The sequence below is a fragment of the Terrapene carolina genome, unplaced genomic scaffold, assembly GCF_002925995.2.
Source record: "Terrapene carolina triunguis isolate 2854851 unplaced genomic scaffold, T_m_triunguis-2.0 Scaffold517, whole genome shotgun sequence".
Classification (NCBI taxonomy): domain Eukaryota; kingdom Metazoa; phylum Chordata; order Testudines; family Emydidae; genus Terrapene; species Terrapene triunguis.
Window position 1 is genome coordinate 1,635,813 of NW_020664868.1, and position 22,061 is coordinate 1,657,873.

At 52.8% G+C, this 22,061-nt stretch overlaps 1 protein-coding gene across 4 annotated transcripts in view; it reads left to right on the top strand.

Annotated features, from left to right (window-relative positions):
- Positions 1-21,393, top strand: part of ACTN4 (actinin alpha 4) — a 36,358-nt gene extending 14,965 nt beyond the window's left edge. For 2 of the 4 annotated variants that reach the window (XM_029913216.1, XM_029913217.1), the window contains exons 8-20: positions 1,374-1,466; positions 1,727-1,957; positions 3,570-3,717; positions 7,923-8,073; positions 10,285-10,393; positions 10,538-10,678; positions 11,126-11,308; positions 12,276-12,410; positions 13,562-13,741; positions 14,256-14,402; positions 15,633-15,713; positions 17,418-17,576; positions 18,649-21,393. In XM_029913216.1, the coding sequence (XP_029769076.1) occupies positions 1,374-1,466; positions 1,727-1,957; positions 3,570-3,717; positions 7,923-8,073; positions 10,285-10,393; positions 10,538-10,678; positions 11,126-11,308; positions 12,276-12,410; positions 13,562-13,741; positions 14,256-14,402; positions 15,633-15,713; positions 17,418-17,576; positions 18,649-18,807 (1,917 nt within the window). In that variant the 3' untranslated portion in view covers positions 18,808-21,393. Of the gene's footprint in view, positions 1-1,373; positions 1,467-1,726; positions 1,958-3,569; positions 3,718-7,922; positions 8,074-10,284; positions 10,394-10,537; positions 10,679-11,125; positions 11,309-12,275; positions 12,411-13,561; positions 13,742-14,255; positions 14,403-15,632; positions 15,714-16,047; positions 16,114-17,417; positions 17,577-18,648 lie in introns of all 4 variants that reach the window. The other 2 variants (XM_029913218.1, XM_029913219.1) reach the window with 2 other exon arrangements.
- The last annotated feature ends 668 nt before the right edge of the window (positions 21,394-22,061 follow it).

Sequence of the window (22,061 nt, forward strand, 5' to 3'; positions counted from 1 at the left end):
GGAAGGCGTGTGTACAGTACTGAAGGCTGCAGTGAAATCCCAGTCAGGGAACAGGGGCTTGTTCTCATTGACAATGAGAAACGATTGATCATGGATGCTTATGGCCTCAGTGCCGTAGTTCTGGAAAGACAGTAACCCAGAATGCAGCGGCTGAAATGCTGAGTGCCTTGACAAATAGCGAATTCTGGAGCTAAATCCTGAGTTCGTTAAGCATGAGGAGTCAACGGGTGTTGAATAAGAAGTGGAATACACAAAGTGGAGAGATTCTGACACTACCACAAACACACTTACTTGGTAAAATACTAGTTTACGAACTCTGTTAGTCCAGCCAGTTAACACTCCAGGTGAGAATGTAGCAATCTGGTCTTGTACCGTTGTAGGGTGCAACTGACCATGTGCTCCATTCTTCTAAACCAGAGAGCCCGGTGCGGTGCCTAGGGGAAGATATGGGAGTCTCAGATGTTGGGGAGGGGATCTGGGCGCAACAGTGGGAAGGTGCCGTGTCAGAGACTCTTTCAGAATTGGTGTAGGCTGGCGGTGGTGGGCAGATCCTCATTCCGGGAGCTAGCAAGTTGGGCTTTCGCAAGGCCCTGGAGATGGGTGGCCTTGGAGATACAGGCACATGAGGAGCAGCCCTGAGATCTAGGTCTTACTCCTTGCTTTGCCCCAGGCTCAGTGGCATGTCGCTTCCGTTTCCCAGTCTGTAAAATGGGCACATGCCTACCTGACTGGGGTGCTCAGGTGCACATGAACATGCAGAGGGCTTAATCTTCCCCTCAAGGCAGTGGAGAGGCTCTGGCCGATAGCCATTCAGATATCACCTGCTTATGCTGAGCTTGGAAAAAAGCTTTGATCGGTCGGATCCATCCGAGCCCGAATTCCCAAGCGCCGTTGGAGGCTCCCTGCTCTGTGGAGCAGACGTTCGGAAGCCACGAGCCTCAGCCGCTGGAGGAAAGATCTGGTGTTGGTAAAACACACCGGGGCAGCTCAGGAAGCAGGGGCACATCTGTAAGATGGCACCTACTTCCCAATTAGCCCCACTAGCAGAGGCAACGCCGGTCTGGGCTTTGGGAGCCGGAGCTCCGGGGGCTTCCCTGGTGGGTGAGGTGCACTGTCATGGCGAGTTATGCAAGGGGCATCTTCTAGCTGATGAGGCCTCGGGGTAAATCTTCCATATGACATGGCAAGTGCTGATTAAACCCGTCAGCAAGTCCCTCTGAGGGGACTGGTCTAGCTTCAGAGTGGCTTTCCTTTCCTCTGGGTGGGGCTGGATGGATCGTAACATTGCTGGCTTCTCCTTTCATGCATTGGCCTTGCTGCTGTGCTGCAAATGGCTCTAAAATCCCCCCCCTTCCCCTTTTGCCTCCCCCCAGGCTGAGACAGCAGCTAACCGGATTTGCAAAGTGCTGGCTGTGAACCAGGAGAATGAGCACCTGATGGAGGACTACGAGAAACTGGCGTCTGATGTGAGTCCCCCTGCCTTCCGGCCCCTCTCCTGCGTGGAGGGGAGCTCTGAGCTGGAAGCCGACAGGAAGCCTGGCGGTTTATTGGGGAGGGTGGCCTACCCTTTTGGGATGTGAGAGATCAGGGATGTCAATAGCCAGAGAGACATGGCTCCCTGGCACATTCCCCAACCTGACTGCGACTTCCCCCTTGAAGGGCCAATGACAGGTATATTGCTGCTGCTCCTCATGCTCCGCTTAACCTGAGTCTGCTCCCCCCGCAGCTGCTGGAGTGGATTAAACGCACTATCCCCTGGCTGGAGGACCGTGACCCACAGAAGACCATTCAAGAGATGCAGCAAAAACTGGAAGATTTCCGTGACTACAGGCGCGTCCATAAGCCTCCCAAAGTGCAGGAGAAGTGTCAGCTGGAGATAAACTTCAACACCTTGCAGACTAAACTCCGGCTGAGCAACAGGCCTGCCTTCATGCCCTCGGAGGGCAAGATGGTCTCGGTGAGTAACTGTGTTTGTCTGAAGCAGTGAGGCTCTGAGGGCAGGGAAGACGCTTGAGGGGGAAGGGCAAAGCAGAGTGAGGCCTTTAGCGCAGCGGAGTGAGCAGAACTGAATTTGGCAGAGATGAGGAGGGAGCGGTCTGTACCGAAAGCTGACTTGAGTCCGCTTACTAGCTCCTATTAACAGTCCAGAAGCAACTTCCTCTTGGGTGACCTGCTTGCGGGGTACTGCAGCCAAGTGTTGGACTCCTTGTGGGTGGTCCCTCCGTAGTCTGCATGCTTCCTGGCAGTGCTAACACGAGTGCCTGGAGGGGGAGGACTTGTGTGCTCATGCTGGGAGATTGAGGGCCAAATCCAAATCTCGCTCACACCTACAAAACCCTTCGTGGGAGTGCATGGGTGTAAGTGAGGGCCCTCAGCAGTCAGCGTCTCCCTTCGTTTGCGTCTGCTACTATTTCAGAGCCTAGTGTCTCCTCAAGGCCTGCAGCGTAACTGACCTTACTGCATGCTCCTTGCCTATACCTGGGTAACGAAGGGTACGTCGGCACAGCAAGAACAGTGTGTGGATGGGTTAGCCCACCCGAGCTAGTGTGAATCCTGCTAGTGTGGCTAACAGCAGTGAAGACAGCACAGGTAGAACAATCCCAGCATATGCCCTGAGTGCAGACTCTGCTCGCTCTGAAACCTGCGCGGCTCTGGCCTCCCTCTCCTCGTTCTCTCTGCTAGTCGGATTCAGGCGAGCTCGAGTGGGCTGGCTCTGGCACTGCTTTCACCATGTAGTCGTACCCTAAGCCGGTGGTTCTCAACCACGGGTCCGGGGCCCCTTGGAGTCCATGAGCAGGTTTCGGGGGAGCCGCCAAGCAGGGCCGGTGTTAACTCGCTGGACCCAGGGCAGAAAGCCAAAGCCCCACCGCCTGGGACTGAAACCCCTGGGGCTGCAGCTGAAGGTTGAGAACCCTGGCCCTAAGCAGTGAGGTCTCAGCCCCATTTCTCAGCTGTATGTGCCAGAGATGCGTATGCTCCTTTGTTCCTGGTAGCAAATATTTTGTGGCATTTAACTTCCCCCAGTGGCTAGTGGTGTTGCTGGGCTGCCATCCTCCCAAGTGTTAGTTATTACATATACACATGCATATGGCATGGAAAAAGCAAATATTGTAACGGAGAGGGTGTTAACATCCAGTATGGGAAAGGGAAAACCTGATGCTGTCACCCTGGAAGTGTGGGCCATTCATAGATTCTAAGGCCAGATGGAACCATTGTGATCACCTAGTCTGACCTCCTGTATAGCACACAGAGAACTGCCCCCAAAAGAATTCCTAGAGCCGAGCTTTTAGAAAAACATCCCATCTTGATTTAAAAATTGTCAGTGATGGTTAATTACTCGTACGGTTAAAAGTGTACCTCTTATTTCCGGGCTGAATTTGTCCAGCTTCAGCTTCCAGCCATTGGACTGTTAGATCTTTCTCTGCTAGATTGAAGAGCCCATTAAATATTTGTTCCCCAAATATGTTCCCCATCGTTGAGATTCCCCTTAGGTGCCTCATAATCTTGCTGGCAGTCTGACACAGCCCTTTCTTGCTCTAAATGCCTTATTTCCTATGCTCACCCCCCAGGACATTAATAATGGCTGGCAGCACTTGGAACAGGCGGAGAAAGGCTATGAAGAATGGCTGCTGAATGAGATCAGGAGGCTAGAGCGACTGGACCACTTGGCTGAGAAGTTCAGACAGAAAGCCTCCATCCACGAGTCCTGGACTGAAGGTAGTCCCCTCTTTCTGAGGCCAGGGAATGGGTGAGGGCGGGCGAGCTAGATCTGGCAGAGGAAAGCTAGAGTAACCTTTTAAAGCAGGCGGAATGGCTGAAAACAGTTGCTCCTCTGCCTCTGATAGCATTGCCCAGGAGACAGAGGCCTGATCCCCAGCAGGGGTTGGGAGATGTGAATTCTGATTCTGTGCCGCTGACTCTGCATGTCGCTCCCTGGGCAAGTCACTCGGCACTCAACCCACCATTTCTAGAATAGGGAAATGGATCCTTGGCTACCTTTTGGTAGCTTTGAGGTCTGGAGATGGAATGGAACTAGCTGCATTAGCAAGTCACTTTGTGCCTTCCAGCTGCCAGCATTATGGAGCCGTTGTACTCTACTGCAGCTTGGCCGTGTTTCCAAACAACTCTCTGGGCATTGGGTGTGTGCGCGTGGGAGTAGTTTAAGAATAGAAGCTACTGCTCTGTACTCAATTCCTCACCACAGGCAAGGCCAGGAAAACATTTGTCCTGTGTTTTGAACTCTGAATGAGCCCTGCAGGTGTGGCTGGACCCTGGATTAAAGCTGACAGGTCCCCAAATGCATAGGCAGTGCTATTCTTGACAGCTTTGTGGTTTTGTGCAGGCGTTTTCAGATGGGACCAGCAGAAGCTGTGTCTGTTTAAATGGTCCCCTAGCCAGTCCCGTAAGCGAATGCAATCAGGTTAGCTGTCGTCCTCCTCCTCAGAGGCCGTGCCCTTTGACGCAGTCACTGTGGCTTGTTTACGGTTTGCTCAGGCGTTTTTGTCTCCCCTCTCTAGCCAGATGGCTAAACGTGACGGCTAACCCTCCGAGCCTTCCAATATGGCAGCTGCATCTGATTCCATAGAAAATACAGTAATCCCCTCTCCGTATGAGAAGGAATGTTCTCATCGCCCAGGCTGGGAGAATACCACATGGAGCATTAAGGGGAGAAAGGGGCTTGCTCTGTCTTTGGGAGCGGTGCTTGCAGCTACTCAATCTGGTTTTGCTTTTCCCTTCTTAAAAACGTGGTTGCAATAACTGAATTCGTAGAACGGATCCATGTGGTGCTGAGGTCCCTATGGGCAGAGACGGGGGGGACCCTGGGGTGGGAGGAACAGGACTGATGCATCAGGCAGGGGTCTGCTTTTTGGAGAGGTGCTGACGGGAGGGTGCAGGACAGCTGAAATGCTGCTTTAAGGGTGTGGCGGTTAACGGCAGTGTTGTGCCAAAGTGGTATCTGACTGGCACCGAAGCTTCCTGTAAGTTGCTATTAAACTCCACCTCCCCTGGAGAAGCTGGCATGGGCGGGGGCAGACAAGCCGCTAGATGATTTGGGCTCTGTTCCTGTGGAGGAACTGGCCTCCATGATGACTAACTTGCCCCTTGGTCCTCAGCACTGTGAAGTGGGTTTTCTGTTACCTGTAGTAACTTTCCTTATTGTGACCGTGCTGCGTCCTGCCAGTTCACAGGAGCTCAAGTCCACCACCCTTCCCCCCACACTAGTCCTCGACTGCTTGGACAACGGAGACCCTAGTGCCTAGCGGTCCCTCGTCCGAAAACAGCTTTGCATGCTATGCAGAGCACTGCTGAAATGCAGCCAGCTCTGGGGTTGAGGGCAGCAGCAGCGAGGTGCTCCGCATGCTGCAGACCCCTTCTAGTATCTGGTTGATCTGTGGTTGAAAACAGCCGTTCCGCTCTGTGGATTGGTGAGAGGGCTCAAGTGGAAGCTGGCAGTTTGGGTGGGGAGGAGCACATGGAAAAAGTTCTGATTATATTTCCCTCACTTTGTCATCTTGTGGGGGATGGGCGGGGGCGGATGTGAGCCAGGAGAAAATTTAGGTTCCCCTCTTCTGCCAGTCAAATGAAGACAGCTGGGGCTACTGCAAGTCTCCAAAACCTGGCTGAGAAGGCACATGCTGTGCGTCAGTTTGTCTGATGGCTCAAGCTTCCAACAAGCTGTCTGTCTCCTCCACAGCTGGGCTTATATTTGGTCTTGTCCTTTGTCACCATCCCGGGTGAGGGCCCAGGAGGTGTTTGTCAGCCTCACCGCAGATTCCTGATCAGCAGCTGGGTAGCCTGTTTTGCTGCAGCAAAGGATAGGGGGCTAGTCAATTACCAGCCACACCCTGCTACCTCATCCATCAAAGTGGAGACCCAGGAGCTAAGTTACCATGAGGTACCGAGTCCTCGAATGGCAGCTCTAAGGGGGATGGTTCTTTGAAGTCCACAAGCAGTGGGGCTTGGTGCTAGAGATGCCATTTTCAGATCCCACCTTGACTCCAGAATAAAGCTGTCAGTGCTCAGTAGTGTTTGGGGAGCTCAGAATGTAATCCCATTCATGTCACCGGACTCTGCCTAAAGTCCTTGTTCCCCGCTGTAAAGATCCTTGCAGGATCCCATAGATCATTTGTCCCCTTCCTTAATGCAGTGTTGTATGCTGGGAGCATGAGAAGTAACATGTCCCTTTGGAAGACAGGAGACCTAGATGCCTTCTCTCGTGGACTGGGGCCTGATATGTGCTCTCCGGAAAGCAGTCAAGCTCTGAAAATGGGGCACTGTTTGGAGGGTAGGTGCCCCTCCTTTAGGGATCAGAGGAGGACGCAAACTAAATTATAATTACATTAGTGTTCTCTGGAAGCCTCAACCAAGACCAGGACCCCATTGTGCGCAGTGCTGTACATGCACATAGTGAGATAATCCCTACCCCTAAGAGCTTAGTTTAAATAGGCGAGATGGACAGATGGTGTTGGGGGAAACTGAGGCACAGAGAGGGTCTTGATTTGGTCCTGGGCGCCTAGAAAGTCAGTGGCAGAGCCAAGAATCAAACTCAGGACTCAAGTCCCCATTGTGCCCTCGCCACTGGAGGCACTGCCTCTCCTGCAGATGCTGGTTACGCTAATAAGCAGTTCTGTGCAGAGAGCAGTCTGGGAGCCATTAGCAGAACGCAGACCCCGGCCACTGCCAGAGGGCCCAGGCCGGCTGCTGGCAGCACCTCCCAAGCAGAACATCTTGGGGAACAGCTGACTGGAACCAAAAGGCATTTCAAGCTGAACAGACTCGGCACTCCCAACTCAAATAGCTTTTAGATTAACACAAAAACACCAATTATGTGGTAGGTTGTCAACAAACGTGGCTTGCTAGCCAGACCCTGATGCTGGGGTGGGGGGGGTGGATGGAAGCTTGCCTTCCAGGGCAGGCTCTCTCTCCAGCTCCAAAATGTGCCAGGAGGAATAAAGAGCATTAAGAATATGTAATCAGCTCCATTGTCTTAGTTCATGGCACTTTAATTACACCCCAGTCTGATTCGTCCTTGTGCAGGCAGGCAATTTGGAGCACACTTCCTGCGTCTGGCTTCATGCCACAGGCTTCTCTTTGACAGGGGCTATGGAAGGAGAAACTGGGGATTTCAGCTCCTTCTACTGGCCATGGGTGTCTTACCCTAAGCACTGAACTGCAGTGTCCCCGTGAGCACTAACCAAAGTGAGGCAGGGTCCCATGTTAGTGACCCTTCATCTTCACTCCCTCGCCTCGCAGTCGCTGTGCTGCAGAACTGCACTTCGCTGACTTCCTGGCCAGTCTCCCCGTCGTCTGTACATCACTCTGTTATCCTGGGTTGCATCTGTCAAGGCTGTAAACTTTTCAGGGCAGGGGCCGCAACGCTGCGTGGCTGCGTCTGCTCCGTTAATATCCGGCAGTGGCCCTGCCCTAAAATGGGTGAGCGCTTCATCGTGAAATGCGAGTGGGTGGGGCTAGAGCACGTAGGGACAAAATCTCTTCAGGCAAAGGTGGTGCAGATGGCGGGATGCTGTGTCAGTGCTAGAGCCCGCTGAACCAGGGAAAAGCCGTGTGGGGTGGGAAACTACTGCCCATCTCCCAGCCTCTTCTGCAAGCTCCTCATCCTGAAGATGGAAGGGGGAGGGGTCAGGACCGCAAAGCAGAATTATTCCTCCTCCTAGTGTCTGACCACAGGCAGCTCCACGTCTCATTAAAATGATGCAATGCGTCTGGGCAGCAGACCTGCCTCTGAAACCCTGCTGCATCCCTCCCTCCCCCACGCCCGTGATGTCTCTCGAACAGCATGTGCTGCTGCTTGTTTAGTACCGACCCCGTTCCCGGTGTCTCTGGTGCTTGCCCGGCCGCCACGCCCTGCTTCTGTGCTGTGGATCCGGGGTGTAACTGGCTGTGCTCCTCTCCACCCCCAGGGAAAGAAGCCATGCTGAGGCAGAAGGACTACGAAACCGCCACCCTGTCAGACATCAAAGCCCTGATCCGGAAGCACGAGGCCTTCGAGAGCGATCTGGCAGCTCACCAGGACCGCGTGGAGCAGATCGCGGCCATTGCACAGGAGCTCAAGTACGCCAGCCTTTCTCCCCGGTATTCCACGGCGGGGACGCCAGAGACCCTGCCCCCTTCGGCCCAATCCTCAGGGTGTTACAGCTCCTAACTGCCACTGAGTCCACCTCTGAGGATCTGGGCCTTAGTACGTAGCCTTCCTTACTCCTACAACAGTGTCCGCACAGCACCATCAAACTCCAGTGTAGCCACCTCGGGGTGGAAGACAACAGTACCCTGCAGACAGCGCACAAAGACAAACCCCAGCTCTTGGTGTCCTGTGGGGGGTTTGTCCAGATAGCGCTGTCAGGAGCTGTCACATCGATCTCACCACAATAACCCCCACACAGTCCAGTGCACGGATCTTGTTCTGCCTGTCCCACCCCGATCTAATCTGCTCCACTTCCCCCTTTGTTGATCCTAGAGTGTGATCTTACTTAGCCCCGGCAGTGTTGCCCTGAGAGCCTTTGTGCTCCGAACAGGCCGCCTGTACCCCATCTGCAGCCACTCTGGCTCAGGCTTTCAAGCCCTCTTGGTTGTTTGCTGTGTACCCATCTTGCACTGGCACAACATTGACACGAGCAGTACCCTCCTCCAGCGAGGGGCCGGGACAAAGAAACACTGTACGATATTTTTGGCGGAGTTAAAGTAGTTTTTATAGCTTATGTCATGATCTTTTTTTCCAAGAGGGACCTGGCTTTCCAACTGGACTGTTGGGAGCACCTCTGTTTGAATGGGGTTCTAATAGGGTTGTTCTCCCCAAAATACACACAGTACCCCCATTGTTCTGTCCCCGTCCCCTCCCCCTCTGTAAGAATGCAGTTATTGTAAGAGATTCCAGCGAGCTGCGGTCTCTTTTTCCAGCCAGATAAACTTGCACACAATTAGTACACTGAGAGTCGAAGGCAGGGCGAAGCCATGAATGGAGCCCTTATTCCAGCGGCCCGAGTGGCAGAGAACCTGGAAACGGAGATGTGTGGCTTGGAGCATTACTTAATGGAGAGAGCCCCCCAGTGCAGAGCCCGCGGAGGGGGGAGAGAGCAGAGGCGGCTGTGTGTCCTGGAGCACAGTCTATTCCCATGCATGTTGGGCTCCTTGGACAAGCCACCGGGCCGCTTTCTGTAACGCGCGGCTCATCGGAAAGTGGGAGCGCTCTGGAGTGACTTGCATGTCCTCCCCTTTCAGCTGGCCTTTAGTCACTCTCTCAGGGCTGCTTTTAAAAACAAAGCTCTCTCTGCTAGCCCTGCCACCATCCCTCGGTCTCCAGGACGTTCCACTCCCCATTTCTCATGCAGCTTTAATCTCTCCTCCGGCCCTGCCTTTGAAGCATCCTGGACATGCAGCAACTTGTAGCCTTCCAGCGGCGCTTTTCGAACTTAATGTATGGGCAGGTTGAGTCTGTACCATCGTGGGGGCAGGGCACGGCCCAGGCTAACTCCTCTGTGGGGAGTTGGGGGACTTTGAACCAGCAAAGCTGCTAGGTTGTCGTACGGCTTAACCTCCCGTTTACTAACTGGCCATGCTGAAAGCGGCTGCGGTGCAGCCTGCTTCCAAAGAGCAGTCGCTGGGTACGTCTACACACCGCCACCCGCTCACGGCAGGGCATAGAACACATGCGCTGCGTGCTCCCAGCACGGGTATAAATAGCCGCGTCATGTTCCCAATGGGGCTCTCTCCACGCCTGAGCTCTCTCTCCCGTCTACGCTGCTGTTTTTAGCAATGTCCCACGGCTTCCCTGCCAGAGAGAGGCTCCAGCAGAAAGACAGCAGAGAAAGGCTTCGGTAGCTCTCCGCTGCTGCCTCCCCGGCCAGAGCCTTCACTGCTGCGTGTAGCTGCACATGGCAGTGTGGACGCAGCCTGCTCGTCACCGTGGTGTGTGGCTACTCGTATCCTATGTGCTGTTGCCAGTGTAGACAAGGCCGCTGCAGTGGGATCTCTTTGCGAGAGGAAGGTAGCTGGTGGGGGTTGCTGCCTGTGCCATCCTTAGACACATCCCTGTAACCTTCCCCCAGATTCCCCAGCCAACTAGGTTTTGCAGTGCCCTGACTAAGAGGCTGGAGTTGGAGAGGAGCCAAGCCATACAAAGGTCTATGAAGGAATGAGCCACTGGGGAATGTCAAACTATTTTAGCATGCAAATTACTGCACTTTATGCAGCCCCACATCAATTCTGATCTGTACTTGGCCATGTCCAGAGTCACTTAATACCTGTGTCCTTCCCCCTCCACCCCAGTGAGCTGGATTACTACGACTCCCCCAGCGTGAACGCTCGGTGCCAGAAGATCTGTGACCAGTGGGATGCTCTGGGGTCCCTGACCCACAGTAGGAGAGAAGCCCTTGAGGTAAGCAAATGTCTGCCGCATGCTGGCTCTGTGCTCGACATCCCAGAGGCAGAGAGGAGGAAATGGTGCTCCTGAGACCTCCTGGGGGGAAATTCATCGGTATCTGTTCCTAACTTAGCTGTGCCCTGCGTGTCACCCCTGCAGAAAACAGAGAAACAGCTGGAGACCATCGACCAGCTGCACCTGGAATACGCCAAGAGGGCAGCGCCGTTCAACAACTGGATGGAGAGTGCCATGGAAGACCTCCAGGACATGTTCATCGTCCACACCATAGAGGAGATCGAGGTAGGAGAGGCCAGGCTTGCCGTAGATGAGCTGGTGGTCCAGTGAAAGCAGAGATGCTGCACTCTGCAGTTTTCTCCCCAGGTCTAGAAGGCTGGTCTGTCTGGCTGTGAAGAGCACGTGCTTCCTTTTGGAGAGGCACTTTGGGGTTTTGTTGCCACTCGGTTTCACTGCCAGGTTCTCGGGCCCCAGCCTCACGCTGCTGCAGTTAGGCTGGGTCGCTGGAATCCGGAGCATCGGTTTTCATGGAAAAGAGATTCAGACATTTGAGCTTGGGTAAAATCATCTCGCCCAAAGCTTGTGTTGGTCCCAAACTCCCAGACACGTGTGAATGCAAGCTCAGCGCTTTGCCAGGCGGCAGGGGCTCACCGCACCAGGTGGGGTTGGGCTCACAAAAATTCTCTCTCCATCTTCTTGGTTTTCAGCCCTTTGTCTAACTGTGTCTTCCAGGGCCTGATTGCAGCTCACGATCAGTTCAAATCCACCCTGCCGGATGCAGACAAAGAGCGCGAGGCCATCCTGGGCATCCAGAACGAGGCTCAGCGGATTGCGGACTACAACAACATCAAGCTGTCTGGGAACAACCCGTACACTTCGGTTACCCCGCAGATCATCAACTCCAAGTGGGAAAGGGTGGGTGCATGCTGCGGGGCGATAGCTGCCAGGGTCGCCTGGAAATGCCCGGCTTTACAATCCGCTGTTGACATATATGGGTCATTATTGACTTTGTTTGTAAGAGGCTGCAATTGTCCCAGGCTGCCTGTTTGGAAATGGCCAGAGCTGCGGGTGTAGCAGCTGCCTTGGAAAAGTGACCAGGTAAAACAGGCTTCTGGGGATGTCCAAGGAATTCAGACTAAAATTGACCCCCCCCCCCCCCCCCCCCCCCCAGCTTGATCCTTCTCACATGGGGAGTGCTATGAACATTCATCCTCAAATGGTTCTTCTAAAACTTCCTGTCCCTCTTGATGGCAGCCATATTTCCAGCTAGGGGTGCCTGAGCACGGTTCGGCGCTTATCGTGGCTGATTTAGAAGCAGCGATACCCTTGCTGTGGAGCAGCAGTTTTCAAACGGTGGTCTGAGGATCACAGCGCAGGGGTGACTCTCACTGCTGGCTCTGCCGCCTCGTGGCTAGCAGCTGCACTGCCTTTGAGACCCCCGACGTGTCTCTAACGCTACTGTGCCATGCGCACAATGGCTGTTGTGGCCAGCGGATCACGGCCGCGAGCAGGAAGACAGGTGTGACTGGGAACAGCAGAGGTGCCCATGAAGCTTTGCTGTAGAGCAGTGGGCAGGTTGGGAGCAGGTGCTTTGTCAGGATCTTGCTGCACAATTCAAACAGTTGCCCTGTGAGCGGCATTTCAGATGCTTCACGTGGCGACTGCCTGGGCCTGGCCTTCAGTGGCTGTTACAGCTGAACTTCTCCCTGCTGACAATCAGTCTGCTCTTCTGCAATTGAAACTTGGATCCACAGGGCTGGGAAGAGGCCATGGCCTGGGCACATCCCTAGGCCATGGCCTGGGCACTTGGCAAATGCTGCTTCTCCAGCACTGACCAGTGCAGAGATGGATTGGTTTCACGGGCGTTCCTTGTTCCTCACAGGTTCAGCAGCTGGTGCCCAAGAGGGACCATGCTCTGCAGGATGAGCAGAGCAAGCAGCAGTCCAATGAGCACTTGCGTCGGCAGTTTGCCAGCCAGGCCAACATCGTTGGGCCCTGGATACAGACCAAAATGGAGGTAAGAGCTCAGTCTGCAAGAACTGCTTCCAGCTGCGGGGCAACCAGAAACTCCAACCTCGGATTCCTGAGTGCGGGCTTATTAGGCCATGGAGCCGGCACTTGAACAGGAGAATGACCCAGCTGATCATCGATTTGCATCCTCTCAACACTGGGGTTAAAGTGCCACCTAGTGTCCAAACAGCAGCATTCAGAACCATTGTCACCCCGCTGGAGCAAACCATACTGACCTTGCCCACCTGCCTCTGGCAGCATCCTGCTGCAGAGAAAGCTAAAACGTCCTCTTCACTGCAGATAGCCAGTTCTGTGCTGCCTCATCCCAACTGTGCTAGGAAGAAATGTCCCCGCTTGCGATAGCACAGCTGCTTTCCCTTATACTGCGCATTTAGGGCACACCTATTCCAATATAAAATAGGGTGTGTATTTAAACCACTATAGCTATTCCAGAATGAGAGTCCACCCTGGGGTTATTTCATGATAGCTGTTCTGGTCGATTTCCCCATATAGCGAAGCCCTAAACCTGACCTGGGTTAGCTCTTTTTATACTTCAGTCCCCTAAACTTCCGGTAGTGCCTTGAGGTGCCATATAAATGCAAGTTATTTCCTGGCCTTACAGTGCTCTGAGAAGGGACAGTATGTGCAACTGGCATCCTACTCGATAATCAGCTCCCTGTAGTCCGTGTTCGTACAAACAAGTTCATATTCCCGTGAGTCCTGCAGAGCCAGCCCATCTACGACTGAACTGGATTTTCTTCCTGTTCCCTCAGCTGGATTGCTTCCTGATTTCCAGTCAGATACACCTCTGCATGCTCCTTAGAATCACAGAATGTCAGGGTTGGAAGAGACCTCAGGAGGTATCTAGTCCAAACCCCTGCTCAAAGCAGGACCAACCCCAACTAAATCATCCCAGCCAGGGCTTTGTCAGGGCTCGAAGGCAGAAGGGCTGCACAGGTGCCACAGAGGGCAGAATTAGGCTTGCAAGCCCTTCGTTACTGGTACGAGAGCAGGCAGGAACCCAGCTTGGTTCTTGGGGGGTGCCAGGCTGAGTCTGCAGGGCCAGCCCTGCAAGGGCATTGATGAGTACACCATGGTGCGGAGCTCAGAGATGTCCCATCATGGAAAATGACCAGCTGTTTTCCTTCCCCTCCCCAGGAAATAGGGCGCATCTCCATCGAGATGAACGGCACGCTGGAGGACCAACTGAATCACCTCAAGCAGTATGAGCAGAGCATTGTGGACTACAAGCCCAACATCGACCTGCTAGAGCAGCAGCACCAGCTCATCCAGGAGGCGCTGATCTTCGATAACAAGCACACCAACTACACCATGGAGGTAGGGTCAGTGCTTCGCCTGCAGCCAGACCACCCGGCACAGCTAGCCTTTGCCAGGACCATGGGAGTGGTTTGTTAGCTAGCATGCCGTGCTACATGCCACAGGAACCATCGCTCAGGGAAAGCCCACAGCAGTCTGCTTTAAAGATCAGGGTGTTAAGCCAGATCCAGTTTGGGTGACCGCCTTCTGCCGGCAGTTCTGCATTGATCCAATATTCTCCTTCCCGTCTGTGTGATCTTTATATGTTGCATATAAGTTTAAGTGTAAAAAGCTCCATATAACGGCAAAGTATCTGCGTTAACCTGGCACATCAGGTGCTCTTAGCTAGAGGGGGGATCTTTCTTTAGGCATTGGAGCCAGTGTGTAACGTGCTTCCATCACTGCCAGCATGAATCGGCCCTTTTAGAGCTGTGTAACTGGTGCCCCTTTGAAGAGGCTCCCAACTTCTCTGGGGTATTGTCCAGTCTCCTGGAGCTCGGTACCCTATTAACTGCCTCTCTCCTGGTGACCTCAGCATATTCGCGTTGGCTGGGAGCAGCTCCTCACCACCATCGCCCGCACCATCAACGAAGTGGAGAACCAGATCCTAACCCGCGATGCCAAGGGAATCAGCCAGGAGCAGATGCAGGAATTCCGGGCTTCCTTTAACCACTTCGACAAGGTAGCCAAGGGCCCCTCAGACATGACTCCCAGATGGGTGTGGGGCCAAAGGCAACTAGGGTGCTAATGCTGGTGATAGCTGCAGGGTTTGGTGTCACGTCCTCCCCTCTTACGTGCTAGCCTAGTGCTTCCTTTTTGCCACGTTGTCCCAGGAAAAAGAACAGACCCCTCCCACTTACTCACTGACCACCTCTAGTACTTCAGCAGGAAGGAAGGTTAGATTGGGGGTTTTGTTTATATGAAGAAAAAAAAAAGTGGAAAAAAATGAACTGCTTTCTCGCAGAGGGGGAGTCCCAGCTGTGCAGGAGAGATGGAGCCGTGGGCAGCTGTTCTTCCATGAAAGAGAAAAGTGGGAGGGGCCATTGGCTTGGAAGGGAGGCCAGGCAAAGAACTGTCCCACTTAAAATACCCTTCGTCCTCTCTAAACAGAGTCATGGAGCCAGCTTTAATTGCTCCAGCAGCTGATTCAGCCCCTACCCGCCCCCAGCCAGACTGATTTTGGAGGTGCCCGAGTACAAGTGAAGGAGACTTGTTCATAAGGAAGTGGCTTTAGAGCTTTCCTCCCCAGGAGCCGGGCGTATTACGAGAGCTCCAATTGTCCAACTAGAGAGCAAGGGTCAATGTTGCAAAAGCGCCTAAATCCGCTTTCCAGGAGTAACTTTAGGAGCATGAGCCCAACTGAGTTTTAATGAGACTTAGGTTCCTAAGCCACCTTGGCACTTTTGAAACCATTCTCCCAAATGCCAAGGCTGCTGAATCAATCTCAGCACGGCTACCGTCTCCTGAGGGTTTTGTTCTCGTTGGGCCCCGTCAGTGCAATGCAGAGCCAAATGGGGCGAGGCTCTCAGGAGGAGAGCGTGCGTTGGAGCTCATTGAGCATTTTATCCATTGCTTTCGTAGCTGTTGGCATGTGGCTGCCCCCTCCTGGGGTAGGCCTGTCTTGGGCATAATGCCTAAGGATGTAGCACGCTCCTTCTGCACGAGGCAGGCTGCATCCGGGGTTACAAATTAGAAACAAGTTCGGTCTTAAACCCCTTCCCTTCTGAAGCAGAGAGTTGATTTCAATTCAACTAACGGCGTATTTTTTCCCTTCTCCCTGCCCCTCTCATGTGCATGTTGTTCCTCTCCACCCCAATGTGCATGCCATCGTCTCTGTGAATCCCGGTGCGGCCACCTCGCCACGCTCTGACCCCCCCTTCATCCTGCATGTTGTGTGGTTCCCCGACGGTAGGACCACGGCGGTACCCTGGGACCCGAGGAGTTCAAAGCCTGCCTCATCAGCTTGGGATACGATGTGGAAAATGACAGACAGGTACCGAGCGTCATTACTGCACAGCCTGCTACTGATAATTCAATTAACATGATCTCCTTTCTCTCTTTCTTCACCACATTCCTCGCTCCTCTCCTCCGCTCCTCCAACCATTTCTGTGTGTTCAATTCTGACGTTCAATCTCCACTCCTCCATCGCCTGGTCACGTGCGGCAATTTCCACAATGCCTTCTTAAACTAAACTTCTCTCTGCCTCTCTCTCCCTCCATGGCGCCCTTTCTTCTCTCCCCACCCCCTGCCTTCGTGTCTTTGCATGCACCGTCCATCTGCCCCTCTCGGGGCTGGCCCTCTCCTCCTCTGTCATGCCCTCGGAATAGAAGCGCACAGGAAGCATGGACACAGATGACTTCCGAGCTCTCCTTATCTCCACAGGATACAGCCTGGTATGCTATCCACTAACTTGTTCCCTTCTTTCTCTCTGATCTTCTCTTTATGGCATGAACCTCAAGCCGTGCTCTTGCCGAAGTGCGGCGCTGATACACTCAGCGGTGACAGACTTGCTTCCGGGGGCATTGTCCGTTTAAAAGGCAGTTCTGCTGAGAGGTGACCAAAGGCCCTGCTCCCTGGGTCTCCCACTTTCACCCGCTGAAATAAGTTTTCACTGCTCTGCAACTACTGTAGAGCCAATCTGGAGCCTCCCGCTGCCTTGCGCAGCACGATGCTCAGCGGCAAAGTCTCCTGTTGAGAGATCTGTGTTTCCTAGTGATGGACGAGGAGAGCCCAGCTAGGTTTTCAGATCCCAGGTGGAGCTGGCAGCATCCCCAAGTTAGGAAAATCCTCTCGTAAACTGAGCTGCTTTACTCAGGGAATCCACATGAGAGCCCACGCTGCAGCTTGGTCACGCTCTGATCTAGGGTTTAAGGTCTCTCTGCTGGGGGGAACTGATGCTCCCATCTTCCCATGCATTGAGGATAGGCACTTGACTGGAACTGCTCCTCCCAGTCATGCGTGCTATGCAGCAGATCCTGGCCAAACTTCTGCTATCTCATTAGATGGGTGGGAGAGTCCTGGTCCCTGGGGTGCAGGCCCAGCTGAGCCCCTCTGCCAAAGTGGGACTGGCTCACTGCCAGCCGTTCCTTGCCTAAGATCTCCTGCGTACAGTTGTCAAGGATCTGCCCCTGGCGAGCTGTGCAACGCATGTATAAACTGCCAACCATTTTCCTAGCCCCGAGGACTCTAGTCCTGACGGTGGTGGTCAGAGCGGGTGTGAGAGCAGAGCACGCACCCCGTGATGAGTTCAAAGCAGACTCCCATGAGGGCACTGCTTCTGCCTCTATTAGCCAGTGCGCGCTAGCGTGGAGCAGAGAATCGCAGTGGCATTTAAGTGCCTCTGTATGAAGAAGGGGGTCTCGCCAGAGAAAGCTGTGAGGCCTGTAAAAGCAGATAACAGACGGGCATGTGCTTCCCATTGCTAGTCGGGGAGTTGGGGCCAAATGATTCCAGCTGGAAAAGGAGCCGGGGTGCAGATAGCGACTCTCCGGTCGTTCTGTGCCTGGAAAGATGAATGCCGTTGGAGCTGGTCTTGCTGCCCAGGCATAGGAGCTCTGGGGGCTGCAGGAGGCTCGAGGGTCTGCTGTTTTCGCCCCCACCGGGTGTGTTCGGCTTCACCCTTTCAAGCCCCTCTCCTGCAGCTGTGCCTGAACTGGTCTGTGAATGTCCATTAAAGCTTCTCCTCCCGCCTGTGTAGGGAGACGCCGAGTTCAACCGGATAATGAGTGTTGTGGATCCCAACAACAGCGGGATTGTGACCTTCCAGGCCTTCATCGACTTCATGTCCCGAGAGACGACTGACACAGACACAGCTGACCAGGTCATTGCCTCCTTCAAGGTCCTGGCCGGAGACAAGGTGAGCTGTGGCCACGGGAGACAGCTGGGGGTGTGCGCTCCGGGTGTGTGCTCCAAGCCATGGCCTTCCTGCTGCTGTCCTGAGGCCGGCACTGGAGTGGGAGAGTGGAGGGTTGGGGACGGTTGTATCCTTGAGGGGGTACAGAAGCTAAGCTGGGGGCAGGGAAGACCTCTGGCAGCTCCTAAACCCTCTCCTTGGTAGCAAAACTGAGTGCCTAGTTACGAGCCTCTCGCTGCCATCCCCAAGCATAGCTTAAGGCATCAGGCGTTGGGAGAGACCAGTGTGCTCACACACACAGTCCACCGGGAATTCCCACGAGCCTGGGTGGATTTCCAAATCTAGCGTCTGCTGTGCTAATTTACCCACACACGTCAACGCAGCCATCTCTGTCCCAGCACGGGCGTTTAGGCGGGGACAGAGGAGCAATGTGTCTGGGAAGGGTCTGTGGAGAGATGGTCACTTAGCCGAAGATCTGTGTCTGTCCTGGGGAGTGGGAAGCTGCTCAGAGTGGTGGCTGTTACAGCCTGTTAAAATAAACCCTGTAAGCAGTTCCAATGACCCTTTCTCTGCTGTCGCTGGAGCTGTCGTTAAATTGAGTGCCGCTTTGTATTGCTCAGACTTCCTTACCGACACTGCACACCCCAAATGCTGCGATGTTAAATGGAAGGGAGTAAAGCCGTTTCATCTGAGCTCTGCCCTGGAAATTTATCAGGAAGGCTCTTCCGGAGAACAGGAGAGGCTAGTGCCAAGTGAGCCCATAGCCAGAGCAGTGAGCATGTTTAAAAACAAGGCAGGCGGCTTTGGATCTGGAAACAGAGGAGCTGGTTGAGGATCAAGGTGACTTGATTGTGCTGTTTTGAAATGCATTTCAATGCCAGTTTGAGGACATCGGCAGGGACTAGCTTCAGCCTTCTCTTTCCTGGAGGGCCTGTGCACAGGGTGGGCTGGCAAAGCAGCAGCCCCTGCACTACATCACTACCTGGGGCTTCTGGCTCAGCCTAGATTGAGAGAGCAGCTGTCAGTCTGGGAAGAGCACAGGCATTCAAGGGCTATTTATCTCCTTCCACCCCAGAACTACATCACAGCGGAGGAGCTGAGGCGAGAGCTGCCCCCAGACCAAGCGGAGTACTGCATCGCTCGCATGGCACCATACCAGGGTCCCGACGCCGTCTCCGGAGCCCTGGACTACAAGTCCTTCTCCACGGCACTGTACGGCGAGAGCGACCTGTGAGCTGGTGGCGGCGGCAGCAAGCGCTGGCGCTTTGACGGCAGGAGCGAAGGCCTGATTCTCTGCTCTGCATTTACACACACAAACTGTCCCGCAGTGGTAGGATCGCCCCTCCTCGCCTCCAGAGGATGGAAAGCCACGTTCGCACTGGGGGAGCCTGGGAGTTAGCCTACATTCCGGTTATTATTGCATATTATATGAACCATGTACCTATGCAATGATTTTTTTTTTTCACTTTGCTCTGTTAAACATGTTGGGAGGGCGGGCTTGAAATGGTTTTTTTTTTCTCACATTTAATTGCTTTGGGATTTCTTGGCAAGGGGGGAAAAAAGGGAGAGTCTGAAAACATGCAAGTGGCTCTGGTTCAGATGGTTATTTTTGTTAAATATATCCCGGTCTATTTTTTCAACTGAGCTTAAAAAAAAAAAAATCTGTCGACTGGTATGTTTTTGAAATTGAACCTTTTCCCTTTGTCTCTGTCTCTCTGCCCTTTTAATTTATGCCACTGTGTAGCAGAAATCCGAAGCGGTTTGTCTTTGTCAATCACCCCAGCAAAATCCATCAGGGAATTCCCTCTTTTCTTAAACCTGCCTCAATCCAGATCTCCTGCACCTCAATCCAGTCTCTTCCTCTTCCCCTTAATTTCAATAGCAGTGATGGTATCTAGCAAATCTCCAGTTACCTGGGCTAGGCAGTATGTGGGATAGGGTGACGTGATGTAGTATCCCTTTAACGTAGGTATCAGCAATGCCTTCCCTCCACTCCCAGACAGTGTGCATGCATGAAAAGCCACTCCCTGCTGCTGCTTCATGGTTATTTCCTTGGTGAAACTAACTAGACTCCCAAGGGACTTCAGTTCCGTCTGAGTGCTGATGTTGCTCTGTTGAGCCAGCCTGCAGCGGTGTCTGTGTTGGCGGCTAACACAGTACTAGTTGTCTAGTAGCCTTGGGCTTTTTGTGGTTTAATCTTTGCTACTCACAAAATTGTAACATTCCCTTTTTAAAAAATTCGGTGCTACCGTTTTTTGGACTTTGTGGGGAAGCGTTTTGAATTGCTGTTACACAGACCAAATTCTCTGAGATCTGGAGGCAGAGAACTCTGTGCCTTTCCTAGGAAATCTTGTGCGGTGGCTTTTAATTAACCGGCAACATTTAGCAAGAACAAAGCAATAAGGTATAAAGAGACAACCTACTTTATCACTGAACTGTAATCCTGTTTGCATTGTACATACTCAAGTGACCTCTGGCTGTCAGGTAGGGAGACCCTCAAGGGTTGGGGTTTTACATTCTGAACAAGCATGTGTGTGGGGGAGGGGATTGGGGTGGTCCAAGTGGAGTCATTTTGTATTCACATCACTCAACGCTTGTCACAAATCCACTGTAGTCAACTTCATACCAAGCCATAAAACTTCACTGTTTGTTATCGCAGCCATGTTGACCCAACTCTATTGAAGGCTACTGCGACTTAGTGGCGGTTTTCCCATTAGGGTGAGGCACAGAGCTGGTGTGGGCTTGCCAGGAGCTATATTTACACATAATGGAAAGTGCTTTTCCCCTTCCCGCGGTTTTCTGGCTCTTCGGGATCCTTTAGCACACTGGAGTGAGCTGGAGACTTTGGGCGGAGGAGGAAATGATGACAGCATTAGTTTTCAAAGCAGTTTATGGATCTACACACCCCTGCTGCTGTCTGCTAGCCCTTGGATCTCAGCCACCCTTAGCCACGGAGTCAGTTGCTGCCGTCGGATCCCCATTGCACATATTGGCAAGTGAGCTGTTTAGCAAGAGGATCCTGGGAAAAGGCAGCTAAGCACACTTGGCTGCATGCATGTCAGACACAGGCCTGCTAAACTAACCACGCTCTCAGTTCGCAGAGCTGGGAACCTCTCTGCACCCTGTACACCAGCAGCCTTACCCAGCCAAGTCGGAGGGCCAGAGCTTTCCAGTCAGAGGGAGGGAAGCCAGGAACTCAAAGCATATAGGAAATAAGGGTTTCAAAGGCTCTTAGCATCTTCTTTGAAGAGCAGGAATGCTAGCACCCCCAGTCTGTTCGGCTATCAGAGCAAGCACCCTTGCCAGTTCACTACTGGGGCATCTCCTGACACGCTTTTTCACAACTGTCTTGGAGCAGGATTTTCTGAGGACCAAAAAAATCAACCTTTTTTTTTTTTAAAATTAAAAAAATTCATAGGGTTCCTATTTACTTTATTAACTTACGGATTTATTATATAAATATATATTCACCTAGCATCGTATATTACAGTTTTTCTTTGTCATGTAATTAAAATATTGCTGATTATTGTAACAATGGAAACTGTAACATTCCATGCCTTTGTCATTCATCCTCTCTCTCCCCCCCCTCCCCTTGGCATCGGAGAACGGTAGTCATGGAAGCATTTTATTGTGTTCGCTACTGAATGTCCTTCAACGGCTGGGGGGGATGCAAATGTCCGCAGGTAGGAAGACAGCAATAGGCAGTAGTCAGCTTTTATCTGCCTCTGTTATGTTCTAAAAAAGCTTTGAGGTTTCTGGGAAACCAGCCCTCCTCCCTCTTGGGACAGGACAATAAAATGTGTAATATTTTTAAGGATGATCATATGTATCCTTTCTCCTCTTCCTCCTAAGTACACTTTACACTCCCTGTTGGTCACTCTATTCAAAGCCATAGGAGAATTGCAAGTATTGACACGGATTGAATTTTCTAACCAGTGATAATCACTTTGAGTCTTCAAAGCATCTTTCAAACACTGCTCTCCCCTCCCCCTGCATGGGGGCTGGAACAGTGTTCTCCCTGTGTTGCAGGCGGGGAAACCGAGGTGCGGAAGGGAAGTCCATGCAGTGAGCTGGGAGCAGAACCAGGTTCCTGATTTTGCCAAAAGCTGGGAATGGGTGACAGGATGGATCACTTGATGATTACCTGTTCTGGTCATCCCCTGGCAGTGGCCACTGTCGGAAGACAGGATACTGGGCTAGATGGACCTTTGGTCTGACCCAGTATGGCCGTTATGTCCTGTACTCGGGTCTATACCACACCTCTCCCTGGTGCAAGTCTGATCCAGATTCACATTGACTCTAAGCTGCTCCATCATCTCATGGGTATTCAATGTCTTCTAAGGGTACGTCTACACTACAAGATTAATTCGAATTTAGATAATTCGAATTTGGGAAACAAATTGTATAAATTCGATTGTGCGCGGCCACACTAAGCACATTAATTCAGTTTTTAACCACATTAATTCGGTGGTGTGCGGCCACACTGCC